Here is a 13,789-nt window from a genome sequence, read left to right on the forward strand (position 1 = left end):
TTTTAGATTATTGTAACCAACAGATCACAGTAGGTAGTATTCTGATGAAGGGAGGGTCACAGTTACTACAGTTACAGATGGATTCTGGGTACAACATTTGCACTAAAGTGCCTTTGCCAAGGGAGGCAACAGTCTCAACATCCTGTGGGTTGGCCTGATCTACTTCAGGTATTGTGTCTTGTTCAGAGCATCACATTTGAAGAGAAACTCTGACCAGGGGAGTATGTCAGAGAAGGAAGTTCAGGATGCTGAGGATCTTAGGAACTATGTCTAAGCAAGATTCATTCACACAAGTGGGAATGTCTATTTGGCAAGAAGAAAATACTACTTACATGGCTGTTGGAAGACCAGCCATCACAAACTCGGTTTTCCAAAGGCTGGGCAGAAGCCCAGATGAGAGAAATGGGCCATGTATAAGAAAAGATAAAAGCTCAAGCATGATATGCCACTAGAAAATCACCTAGCCTCAGCATTGGCAGTGAGACCTGGGGAGTCGTGATGTCTGAGAGTGACCTTCTGATGATCACTGTCATGTGTAAATGTGGGCCTAATGCTGCCAACTTTTTTGATTTCTTAAGAGAAGCCAGAAATCCAAATTTTTATGCAGCATGTCTCAATTTTTAATTTTAGCAACTATTACAAATGTTTAGAGACACTGTGCAGCCCAAATATAACATATCTATGGGCTGATGGCAGCCCAGGGTTGCCAGTTCACAGGGTCTACAAGAGATGATTCTTAGTTTCAACAGGGTACAGTGCTGAAATGCATGCATAGTAGATTTTCTTGGGTTATGAATATGCTTCCACATATTTATGATTCATAACCAGAGCCAAGGCTCTCTATCCAGGTTCTGAGCAACTAGGAAATTATCAAGAGGATATTGGATGACAATATATAAGGATGTTATTTGAGAAAGGATTTTCCCCTGAGGCATAGGTGTTGAACCAAATTCTATTAGTTATGCTTTTACACCAGGATAGTGGTTTACAGTTTACAAAAGGCTTGTACATCATCTCATATTAAAGGTTACTAGAACAGTCCTTTGCAGTAGAAAAGTAGGTATTTCTATTTTACAAATGACTTAACCAAGTATCTGAGATAGTAAATAACTCGTAGAAGGTCATCCGGGAAACGGGGCAGCAGAACTGGGATCGAATGACTCAGGTCATCCAACTCCAAATGCAAAAGTCTTTCTGCTGCTGCTTCCTAGTCAAACTCTAAGGGTCTAAGACTCTTTTCCTAGTTATGGTCTCAACTACATTTGCTCATTGCTGTGAGGGATCAGCCTACCTCCTGGAGTCCTCTCCTGCACATTCCCATGTTCCTGAAAGGCCCTTCCATCCCTTCCACTACTCCCTGAAAACTCCTGTGCTTCAGGATTTCTTGTTGAATTTTTTCTAATCTGACTCTATCAGTTATGGGAATGTTGCCTCAACCCTTAGTGCTCCAGACTGGACTCGCTCTTGGCATGTATTTGTCCAAAATATTTGTCTGCTCTATGTCTTCTACATATTTATCTTATAAGGAACAAACACTTGATTTGTTTATCCATGAACAAAGCCACACATGCTAGTGCGCGCACACACACACACACACATACACACAGAGGATTTTGTACGTGATTAATGAATCATCAAATCATCATAATTTCTGGACTTGTATTAATACGTCGGCCAGGAGGAAAAGAATCTGTTGTCAATCATGGCTTCTGGTTTTCACGGTCATCTCTACTTTCTTCTAGCAAGTTTGATTCTGTCAAAAACCAGTTGGCAGCCTTGTTCCTGCATGCCCAATGCAGGAGAGTCAGTAAAGAAGATTTCGTTCTCTGTATTTCAGGGTCATCAATGCCAGGTTGAAATATGCCATTCTGGCCCAGCTCAGTGGCTCACACGTGTAATCCCAGCACTTTGGAAGGCCAAGGCTCAGATCGCTTGAGCCCAGGAATTCGAGACCAGCCTGGGCAAGAGGCTGAGGTGGGAGGATGACCTGAGGCCAGGAGGTCAAGGCTGCAGTGAGCTGTGATCGTGTCAGTGCACTCGAGCCAGGGCGTCGGAGTAAGACCTTGTCAAAAAAAAAAAAAAAAAAAAAGGAAGGAAAGAAGGAAGGAAGGGAGGGAGGGAGGGAGGGAAGGAGGGAGGGAAGATGCTATTCTGTCTTAGATTGAAGTGGACCTTATCTGGGCAGAACACACACACACACACACACACACACACATTGTGGAGAAATTGCTGACTAAGCAAAGCTTCCAAATGACTTAGTTTGGCTAAAATGTAGGCTTTTAAAAATGTGAGCACTGCCAAGGGTTTTTCCTTGTTGACCCATGGATCCATCAAGTGCAAACATTTTCTAATGCACTATATTTAAGCCTGTGCAGCCAAATGTCATTCAACATGAAATACATTATTACAACTCGCATCTGTCTAAAATCTTGCATCTAAAATGAAAGACAAAAATGTATAAAAATGGAAAACATGCATAGAAATATGTGAGGGAGGAAAAAAATATCCCCAAGAATGTTACTGCATGGAGTCACACAGGGAGAAGACTATTTTTGTTTTGTTTTGATTGTTTTGTTCTGGTCAAATGACCTATTAAGAATATTTCATAGAGCTAATGTTCCGATGCTCTAATCTCTCTAGACAAGGTTCATATTTGTATGGGTTACTTATTCTCTCTTTGTTGACTAAGTCAATAATCAGAATCAGCAGGTTTGGAGTCAGATTGGCAGGGATAAGCAGCCTAGCTCAGGAGAAGTGAGTATAAAAGCCCCAGGCTAGGAGCAGCCATCACAGAAGTCCACTCGTTCTTGGCAGGATGGCTTCTCATCGTCTGCTCCTCCTCTGCCTCGCTGGACTGGTATTTGTGTCTGAGGCTGGTCCTATGGTGAGTGTTTCTGGGACATCCCGTTCCTACATTTAAAATGCATGCTAAATGAAGTAGGAGTGACTCCTTCCAGCTTTGCCAACCAGCTTTTGTTACTAGGGCAAGGGTACTCAGCATCTATCTTTAATATCATTAATTCAAACTTCAAAAAGAATGAAGTTCCACTGAGCTTACTGAGCCGGGACTTGAACTCTGGGGATTCTGCCTCATTGCTTTGGTGCATTGGGTTTGTAATGTCTGGTATCTCCACTTCCTCAGATCGATGATAGAGATAAAGATATGATATTAAGGAAGCTGTTAATCCTGAATTTTCAGAAAAGTATACCTTTATAAAATGTATTTGAGGGGCAAACTGCGTGAGATTATATTCTGGCCCTATAGCTAATCAAAATGTATTTACTGATTAATCTTTAAAAGGCTTAGTGAACAATATTTTAGTCAGATATCTAATTCTTAAATCCTCTAGAAGAATTAACTAATCTATTAAATGGGTCTGGATGTAGTCTGACATAATTTTAAAACAACCGGTAAGAGAGGGTGACTAGAGCAACAACTAAAATGATCTCAGGAAAAACTGTTTTGGTCCTATGTATGGTACATTACCTCTTTTCAGTAATTCCATTCAAATGGAGAAGTTTAACAGGGCAACTGTACTCAGGGGGCCTATTCTCTCCCTTAAAATTCATTATACACATCCCTGGTTGATAGCAGCATGTCTGGAGGCAGAAACCATTCTTGCTTTGGAAACAATTATGTCTGTGTTTTACTGAGTAGGGAAGCTCATTAACTGTCAACACTTATGTTCCTGATAATGGAATCAGTGTGTAATTCTTGTTTTGTTCCAGATTTCTAACACCATAAAGAATAAATCCTTTCACTCTGATCAATTTTGTTAACTTCTCACTTGTCTTCTCTACACCCAGGGCGTTGATGAATCCAAGTGTCCTCTGATGGTCAAAGTTCTAGATGCCGTCCGAGGCAGTCCTGCCATCAATGTGGCTGTGAATGTGTTCAAAAAGGCTGCTGATGAGACCTGGGAGCCATTTGCCTCTGGGTAAGTTGCCAAAGAACCCTCCCACAGGACTTGGTTTTATCTTCCCTTTGGCCCCTCACTTGGTAGAGAGAGGCTCACATCATCTGCTAAAGAATTTACAAGGAGATTGAAAAACGTGAGCAGAGGTCAAGTATGCCCTCTCTGAAGATGCCCTCTTTTTGTTTTGCTTAGCTAGGAAGTGACCAGGAACCTGAGCATCATTTAGGGGTAGACAGTAGAGAAAAGAAGGAATCAGAACTCCTCCCCTCCAGCTGTGGTGTGTAACCCTTTTGGGTCACAGACCACTTTATGTAGGTGATAAAAACTAAAGATTCTATGCCCAGAAGAAATGTACAGATACACACACACAAAACCATATATGTGATTTTAGGAGTTTCACAGATTCCCTGGTGTCCCTGGGTAACACCAAAGGTGAGAGTCCTTGTCTTAGAATTTTAGGAAAGAGGTACAATGTGTATGAACCCATTAACGAAAGGAAAGGAATTCAGAAATATTATTGGCTAGGCATCTGTCTGTAGTTCATTTGGATCACCCAAAAGCCAGGGCTTTTGCCTAATGAACACTTTGGGGCACCTACTGTGTGCAAGGCTGGAGGCTGTCAAGCTCAGTTAAAAAAAAAAAGTAAAAAGAGACAGAAGAAATGGATCCACGAGGCAAAGTACAGCCCCAGACTAATCCCATGATCACCCAACTTCATGTGCAAGAGTGACTTCTAACCTTCATTAGCCAGTTTACAATTTTCATGGAGTTTTTCTACCTGCACTAGCAAAAACTCCAAGGAAAATATATATTAATAAACCTAAGAGAATTGACTGAAAGAGCAATCAGGAGACCCTTCACACCCAGCAGAAGAGGAACTATTAAGTACTTACTCCTCCTCAGAGAAGAATTTCTGTTGTAATTTAATTGAACTCCAAGAACCACATGATTCTTCAACCATTATTGGTAAGATCATTTTCTTAGGTCTGGTTTTAACTGACTTTTTATTTGGTAATTCATTTATGTTTATATAAAATGCCAAGCATAACGTGAAGAGTGGTTATGGGACTATTCTAAGGGAGAGAGAAAATGGATACCAAAAACATTCTAATATTCTTGTGAATCTTTCTCCTTTCATCAGGACAAAAATATATATATATATATATATATATATAAAGAAGAAACGAGGAGGTGCACAATCAGAGTCAGTAAAGACGACTGCTATTTTTATCTGTCATAGCTGTTGCAGTCTAATGGGAAGCAATTTCCAACATTCAACTATGGAGCTTGTACTTACATGGAAATAGAAGTTGCCTAGTGTTTGTTGCTGGCAAAGAGTTATCAGAGAGGTTAAATATATATAAGGGAAGAGTCAGATACAGGTTCTTCTTCCTGCTTTAGGTTTTCCACTGTGTGTGCAAATGACACTCCCTGGTGGTGTGCAGATGCTCTGAAAGGTATCCTCACACCACAAGGGAGAGGAGCGAGACCCTGCTGTCCTGGAGAAGTGCAGAGTTAGAACAGCAGTGGCCACTTCCAGGGATGGTCACAACATCCCATCCAATCATCAGTCTCGAATCACAAGGACTCTTTCTTAAGAAAACATTATACCCGGCCGGGCGCGGTGGCTCACGCCTGTAAATCTCAGCGCTTTGGGAGGCTGAAGTGGGCATATCATCTGAGGTCAGGAGCTCAAGACCAACCTGGCCAACATGGCAAAACCCCATCTCTATGAAAAATACAAAAATTAGCCAGGCATGGTGGCAGGCACCTGTAATCCCGGCTACTTGGGAGGCTGAGACTGGAGAATCCCTTGAACCTGGAGGCAGAGGTTGCAGTGAGCTGAGATCATGCCACTGCACTCCAGCCTGGGTGACTACAGTAAAATTCTGTCTCAAAAATTAAAAAAAACTTAAAAAATTATAAATTATACCTACATTCTCTTCTTATCAGAGAAAAATATCTACAGTGAGCTTTTCAAAAAGTTTTTACAAACGTTTTGCCATTTAATTTCAGACAGTTAAGAGTTTTCCCTACTTCTGACTTAGTTGAGGGGAAATGTATGTAACACGTTTATGTGTGTTGGTGGAGTTGGGGGTATTACTTTGCCATGTCATTTGTTTCCTCCATGCCTAACTTAACCCAGACTTTCACACCTTATAGGAAAACCAGTGAGTCTGGAGAGCTGCATGGGCTCACAACTGAGGAGGAATTTGTAGAAGGGATATACAAAGTGGAAATAGACACCAAATCTTACTGGAAGGCACTTGGCATCTCCCCATTCCATGAGCATGCAGAGGTGAGTATACAAACCTTCAAGGGTTGTTTTGGTTTTGGTTTTTGCTTTTGGCATCCCAGGAAATGCACAGTTTTACTTAGCATACCACAGAAATGTCCCAAAGAAGGTGATGAATGACCAAAGGTTCCCTCGCCTATTATACAAGAACAAATTCACAATACTCTGAGAAGCACATTTCTTTTTGACTTTGAGGAAAACCCATATAGTAACATGACTTGAACTTACATGACACTATTCATAGTCTCTTCATTCCACTTTATATGAATATTGACGTATTTGCTGTTGAAATAATCTGTTTATGAGGCAGACCTCCAGACCCCACGCAGAGTGTATGAAACAAGAGATGCACCATTTTATTTCTCTAAAACCTGCAACATTCTTCATTCCAAAACACATCTGGCTCCTCGGAGGTTTGGACAAGTGATTCTTGGCAACATATACATAGAGAGACAATAAAATCAAAGTAAAAATGGCAACACAGTAGATAACATTTACTAAGCATACACCACGTGGCAGACACAATTATAAGTGTTTTCCATATTTAACCTACTTAATCCTCAGGAACAAGCCACTGAGGTCAGTCCTATTATTACCCCCATCTCATAGATGAAGCAAATGAGGCACCAGGAAGTCAAATAACTTGTCAAAGGTCACAAGGCTAGGAAACACACAAGTAGAAATGTTTACAAACAAGGCCCAGGCTGGGTTTGCCCTCAATTCTGCTCTGCCCCGCATTGTGACCCAGGAACATTTTTCCCCTGTGAAAAGCCAAGCTTAAAAAAAGAAAAGCCACATTTGTAACGTGCTCTGTTCCCCTGCCTATGGTGAGGATCTTTGAACAGTTATACATCTCCCTGTCTTCCCCTTGTCTTAATTTCTTAAGTCATTTGAAACAGATGGCTGTCATGGAAATAGAATCCAGACATGTTGGTCAGAGTTAAAGATCAACTAATTCCATCAAAAATAGCTCAGCATGAAAGGGAACTATTCTCTGGCTTAGTCATGGATGAGACTTTCAATTGCTATAAAGTGGCTCCTTTATTAGGCAATGTTACCAGGGAAACAATAGGGGCTTGTTTGACTTCTGGGGCCCACAAGTCACCAAGGGAGCCCCATCTACCAAGAAGCATGTCCCTGACTACCCCTCAGCCAGGCAGCAAGACACGGACGCCGGTCAGGGCAGCAGCAGGGTTTCAGTGGTGCCCAGCACAAGACATTGCCCCTGGAGTGTCAGCCCCTACCCTTGAGTAGTAGAACTGCCTACCTGAGACCATTGTTTGCCTAAGACCTGGGTCTCAGCCTGATGGGAGCCATCTAAAAAGTTCATTGCCATACTGCCCACGTGTTGTTCTCTTTCATTAGATCTCAGCTTCCTTGACTGCTCTTCACTCTTGCAGTATTCATTCAACAAACATTTAAAAAATAAAAGCTTCTATGTGTGGAACACTCTGCTAGATGCTGGAGATTCAGAAATGAAAATACATCCCTACCCTTGGAATGGAGGGGAAAGGACTGAAGTAAGACAGATTAGGCAGGACTGTCAGCCCAGCTTGAAGCCCAGATAAATATGGAGAACAAGAGAGAGTGAGTAGTGAGAGATGAGTTCCAGTGTCTCACTTTGGTGACTGGTGCATGGTGGGCTTCATGCAGCTTCTTCTGATAAATGCCTCCTTCAGAACTGGTCACCTCTACCTTGGCCAGTGACCCAGGTGGTCATATTAGATTTACCAAGGAAAATTGGAAACTTTTATTAGGAGCTCTTAGGCCTCTTCACTTCATGGATTTTTTTTTTTCTTCTTCTTTTTTGAGATGGAGTTTTGCTTTGTCACCCAGGCTGGAATGCAGTGGTGCAATCTCGGCTCACTGCAACCTCCACTTCCCAGGTTCAAGCAATTCTTCTGCCTCAGCCTCCCGAGTAGCTGGGACTACAGGTGCACGCCACCAAACCCAGCTAAGTTTTGTATTTTTCATAGAGACAGGGTTTCGCCATGTTGGCCAGGCTGGTCTCGAACTCCAGAGCTCAGGTGATTCACCCACCTCAGCCTCCCAAAGTGCTGGCATTACAGGTGTGAGCCAGTACACCCAGCTACTTCATGGATTTTTGATCACAGATTATGCCTCTTATAATATTTAAGAAGAATCAAGTGGGCTGAAGGTCAATGTCACCATAAGATAAAAGATATTTTTATTAGTTGATTCTAGGGAGTTGGCCTTAAGGGGAGCCCTTTCTTCTTAAGAGATTCTTAGGTGATTCTCACTTCCTCTTGCCCCGATATTATTTTTGTTTTTGGTATGGCTCACTCAGCTCCTTTTTTCTTCCTATCCCTAAGTAATCCGGGTTTCTTTTCCCCATATTTGGAACAAAATGTATTTATGCAGAGTGTGTCCAAAACTCAACCCAAGGCACGTATACAAAATATATCAAATTAAACACATCTTTACTGTCTGCTACCTCTTTTCTGACCTCAATTTATCCCAACTTGCCTCACTCTGAGAATTAAGCCTGTCCCAGCACACGAGTTGCAGATACTCTACTGAATTTGACAGAACTGTGTGACTATCTGGAACAGCATTTTGAGCCACAATTTGCCCAGTTACAAAGCTTAAATGAGGTCTAGTGCATGCATGTATATTTCAAAATTCCACCATGATCTTCCACACTCTGTATTGTAAATAGAGCCCTGAAATGCTTTTGGTTCATATTTCATTGCTTGCTATACATAAAAATATACTTTTCTTCATGTTAGAAAATGCAAAGAATAGTGGGGTGGGGGAATCTCTGGGCTTGGAGACAGGAGACTTACCTTCCTACTGTGGTTCCATCAGTATGTAGACTGGGGCAATACAATAATTCAAGTCTGATTTGCTCATCTGTAAAATGGGAAGAATGTTTCCAGCTCCAGAATGCTAAGTCTCTAAGTCTGTGGTTGGCAGCCACTATTGCAGCAGCTTTTCAATGACTCAGTGCATTTTTGCATTCTCCCCACCTTTTTTTTTTCTAAAACCAACAAAAGAGATACAGCCTTTAGGCTCTCTGGGATTTCCCTTAGTCAAGCTAGGGCCCTCTTGACTTTTGATGTGAATTTGCAAAACAAGACCTGGTTCTGTACTCCTGCTCTAGGGGCTGTGCATGGTTTCAAAGGCTTGGCTTGCCCCCGTGTTTGAGCTTTTTCCTTCTGTTCAAACTGTTCCAAAATATAAAAGAATAAAATTAATTAAGCTGGCACTGGATTTCCAGTGGTCAGTCATGTGTGTCATCTGTACAGTTTTCGGGCTCTGGTGGAAATGGATCCTGTCTGTCTTCTCTCATAGGTGGTATTCACAGCCAACGACTCCGGCCCCCGCCACTACACCATCGCCGCCCTGCTGAGCCCCTACTCCTATTCCACCACGGCTGTTGTCACCAATCCCAAGGAATGAGGGACTTCTCCTCCAGAGGATCTGAAGGACAAGGGATGGGATTTCATGTAACCAAGAGTATTCCATTTTTACTAAAGCAGTGTTTTCACCTCATAAGCTATGTTAGGAGTCCAGGCAGAGACAATAAAACATTCCTGTGAAAGGCACTTTTCATTCCATTTTAACTTGATTTTTTAAATTCCCTTATTGTCCCTTCCAAAAAAACAAGAATCAAAATTCTACAAAGAAGCAAAGGAATTCTAGAACGTATCTGGGCAGAATGCTAGGAGAGATCCAAATTTCCAATTTCTTGTAAGCAAAGCACATATTAAATATGATCTGCAGTCATTAAAAAGACACGCTCTGTAAATGAGAAAGCCTTGTTTTCCTGTAACCTTCAGTGAATAGCAAAAGACACGTTCTAAGGGCCCACTTCTTCACTGTGGGCATTTCTTTTTTTTTTTTTTTTTTTTTTTCTTTTCTTTTTCTTTTTTGAGACAAAGTCTCACTCTGTCACCCAGGCTAGAATGCAGTGGTGTGATCTCAGCTCACTGCAACCTCTGCTTCCTGGGTTCAAGCGATTCTCCTCCCTCAGCCTCCCAAGTAGCTGGGATTATAGGCGCCGGCCACCACACCTGGCTAATTTTTCTACTTTTAGTAGAGATGGGGTTTTGCCATGTTGGCTAGGCTGGTCTCGAACTCCTGACCTCAGGTGATCCACCTGCCTCAGCCTCCCAAAGTGCTGGGATTACAGGCATGAGCCACTACACCCGGCCCCTACTCTGGGCATTTATTTGATTTAAGAGAAGGGCAGCACCAACAAGACACACCTGCAGAGACTCAGGCCATCCAATCAGTTCAGGCCAGATCCACGTTGCAATCAGCCAGGTCAGGGACAAACCAAAGAACCCCACACGCCCAATTTACTTAGGCTGATCCAAAATCCATGTATGGAGAACTCACATGCACCAGGCACTATTTTAGGTGATCTGAACATAAAGAATAGGACCCAGTACCTGCATTTATTTAAAGAACTCACAATCTTTTGAGAAGATAACTGTTTCATCATGGTTTGGCAGGAGGCTATGGTACAAGGCACAGCAAAGGTAAGAAGGAGGAAAAAACCAACACCCTAGAGAAATCAGAAAATGACTCTGAATAGGTGTCACTTAATCTGAGTGTTGGTAATTTGTCAGATAGACAAGGGAAAAGGTATTCTAGGCAGAGAGAACACAGTTTGCAAGGCCCAGCCAAGTGAAACAATTTGATAAGTTGAGAGAGCAGATGATGATTCAGAATGTTGAAGGGCAAAGGTATTGAGGTGGGATGGGTTGTGCTGCTATCACAAATGACCTTAAATCTTGGAGCCTTAACAAAGTAAAAGTTTATGTCTCACTTGTGCCAGGTCCAATGCAGAACTCTTTGTTCTAGAGACTATTTAGGGTGGCCTTCCTTCTAATGGTGACTGTTTGAGACAGTTTGATTTAGTCTTGTGGCTTCAAGGTCACTCTGGTGACATTTAGCCGGCAGACTGAGGGAACATAGTGTGGTATTAGACCCCTCTGTGCTGAAGTGTCACACGTGAGTCCCACTGACATCTCACTGGCTAGAGCTAGTTACACGCCCCAATCTAGATGTGCTGAGAAATGTGGCCCCTGGCTGGGAGCCATTTCCCGGAACAACTAACTCTATGTTCTAGAGGAGGAGCACTAATCTGAGTTGGCCAACAACCATCTCTACCACAGTAGGGTTGGAACTGGTGGGATATGAGGCTGGAGTGAAAGTTGGTTTTATCTGCCACCCAATACAGCTGTGAATTTGTCTTAAAAGCAACATGGTTCCATTGAAGGGAACCTTGACATCAGTCAGTGTGGCTGGGACAAGAATAGTTACCACTTGCTCATAATTTCCAACCAGGATTCTCCAGTAGAACCTGAGTTAGACACATGGTTTAGGTCTAAACCTACCTGGGTGGTCTTTCTATTTTCCTCCAAATTCAAATCTCAAATCTTGCTACCCTCTAACTGGCTGTGTTGAGAGAGGAAGAAACTTGAAGAGAATACAGTATAAGTTTAGACTTTTTCACAAGCACTTTTCCCAAAATACAAAACAAAATCAATGTCTCCAATTCTGTTCAACGTTGTTAGCAAGTCCTTGTTCCATGCATATTGGTTAATCCATAGCAAATTGCCATTTTTATAGATCGAATGGTCGAATATTGGCAATTTCATAAGATTCACTCTATTACTACCATGATTGTATTGGTCACTAACCTGCCTATTTTGAGAATGCTACACATTCATTTGGCTGTTGTTAAATAGCTATGGATTTCCATAATCAAAACAGGTTGAAAATATGAATCAGTTTAAAACTATATACATACGGCCAGGTGTGGTGGCTCATGCTTGTAATCCCAGCACTTTGGGGGGCCGAGGTGGGCACATCACTTGAGGTCAGGCATTCAAGACCAGCCTGGCCAACATGGTGAAACTCCATCGCTACTAAAAATACAAAAATTAGCCGGGCATGCTGGCGGGCACCTGTAGTCCCAGCTACTCAGAAGGCTGAGGCAGGGGAATTGCTTGAACCCAGGAAGCAGAGATTGCAGTGAGCTGAGATCATGCCACTGTACTCCAGCCTGGGCAACAGAGCAAGACTCTGTCTGAAAGAAAATAAACTATATATGTATTTTTAAAGGAACTGGTTCATGCAATTATGGGAGCTGGCAGGTTTAAAATCTACAGGGCAGACCCACAGGCAGGAAACCCAGGGAAGGGTTGATGTTGCAGTCTCATCTGGAAGCAGAATTCCTTTTTCCTCATGGATCAGGAGGAGGAGCCTGAGTCTATTCTTTTAAGGCTGTCAAGTGATTGGAAGGGGCTCACCCACATTATGAAGGGTCATCTACTTTGCTCAAAGTCTATGGGCTTAAATGTCAATTATGTCTAAAACATACTTTCACAGCAGCATCTAGGCTGGTGTTTGACCAAAGACAGGCCTAACCAAGTTGACAATAAAATTAACCATCACAGTCCCCTTCCCCAAATTTGTTCATCATCAAATGAAATCTTTGGCCACATTCCTATTCTTGAGGTCATGGGGAAAACTGATATACCATGAAGAAGATCCCTCCAGCTTTAGGGAATTAAGAGATGCCTGTGTTTCTGATTAGTGGGGAAGGTTATGAATGGAATTAATTAACATACTCATTTATCTTTTGGAGTATCTTATGGGAATCAAGTGTAGGGCTGGCCGGAGGCCACCAAGGTTGATATGTTAGAAGCAGGATAATGGCAGGCTTTTCTCATAAGTATTCATTGGCATTTCAAGGCTTTAGGTGAGCAGTTCCTCGCCATTCAAATTAATTGAGAACTCAATAACTACTCTGGCAAATTTAAGTTTCTCTGCTTTTCAGGGCTTTCCAAAGCTCCCCAGATGGCTTTGGGCAAATTGCTTGACCTTATGTATCTATTTCCTTATCCTAAAACAAGCCTCCAAACCTAGCATTCAGTGGCTCTCTAACCTGAATCTAACCTACCCCTCCAACTTTTTCCATCAGGAGTTTCCAACTCTCTACTTCTGAAAATCCAGTTCTCGTCTCCCTCTCTGCTATGATCACACTAACTCCCACCAAGACATCTTAGCTGATGTGGTTTTCTACAACCTAGACGACTATTCCTCTACATGTCCCATCTTTGAAATACAGTTCATATCTCTTTAATAGACACAGAGTTCTAGTAAATCAACATTAAATAAATGGGCCCCCTGTATCTGTATAAGATGGCAGATGTGGGTGGATACGCAGTCCACAGGAGAGGTTCAAATGGCCAATACCATGAGACAATATGTTCAGTATTGCAAGGCAAAAAGAGAAGTTGAGCTAAATATTAAGAGTAATTTTTGACTTTCAGAATGGCATGGATTTCGATGAATATAAACCTAGGACAAAATTTAGAACAACCCCGCAGGAGGCTTTATTCATTTCCTAGGGCTGTGACAGCAAAGCACCAAAAACAGAGTGGCTTATAACAACAGAAATGTACTGTCTCACAGCTCTGGAGGATCGAAGTCTGAAATTAAGGTATTTTGGGGCCATACTTCCTCCAAACCTTGCAGGGGAGAACCCTTCCTTGCCTCTTTCTAGCTTCTGTTGGTGACATTTGATCTTTGGAGT

At 42.2% G+C, this 13,789-nt stretch overlaps 1 protein-coding gene across 1 annotated transcript; it reads left to right on the forward strand.

The window, feature by feature from the left end:
* Nucleotides 1-2,664: 2,664 nt before the first annotated feature.
* TTR (transthyretin) lies at nucleotides 2,665-9,783 on the forward strand. The gene is made up of 4 exons (XM_010380812.2): nucleotides 2,665-2,884; nucleotides 3,808-3,938; nucleotides 6,081-6,216; nucleotides 9,529-9,783. Exons 1-4 carry the CDS (start codon nucleotides 2,816-2,818, stop codon nucleotides 9,634-9,636), a joined length of 444 nt encoding a protein of 147 aa, XP_010379114.1. The 5' UTR covers nucleotides 2,665-2,815; the 3' UTR covers nucleotides 9,637-9,783.
* The last annotated feature ends 4,006 nt before the right edge of the window (nucleotides 9,784-13,789 follow it).

This window comes from Rhinopithecus roxellana, chromosome 21 (genome assembly GCF_007565055.1).
Source record: "Rhinopithecus roxellana isolate Shanxi Qingling chromosome 21, ASM756505v1, whole genome shotgun sequence".
Taxonomy (NCBI): domain Eukaryota; kingdom Metazoa; phylum Chordata; class Mammalia; order Primates; family Cercopithecidae; genus Rhinopithecus; species Rhinopithecus roxellana.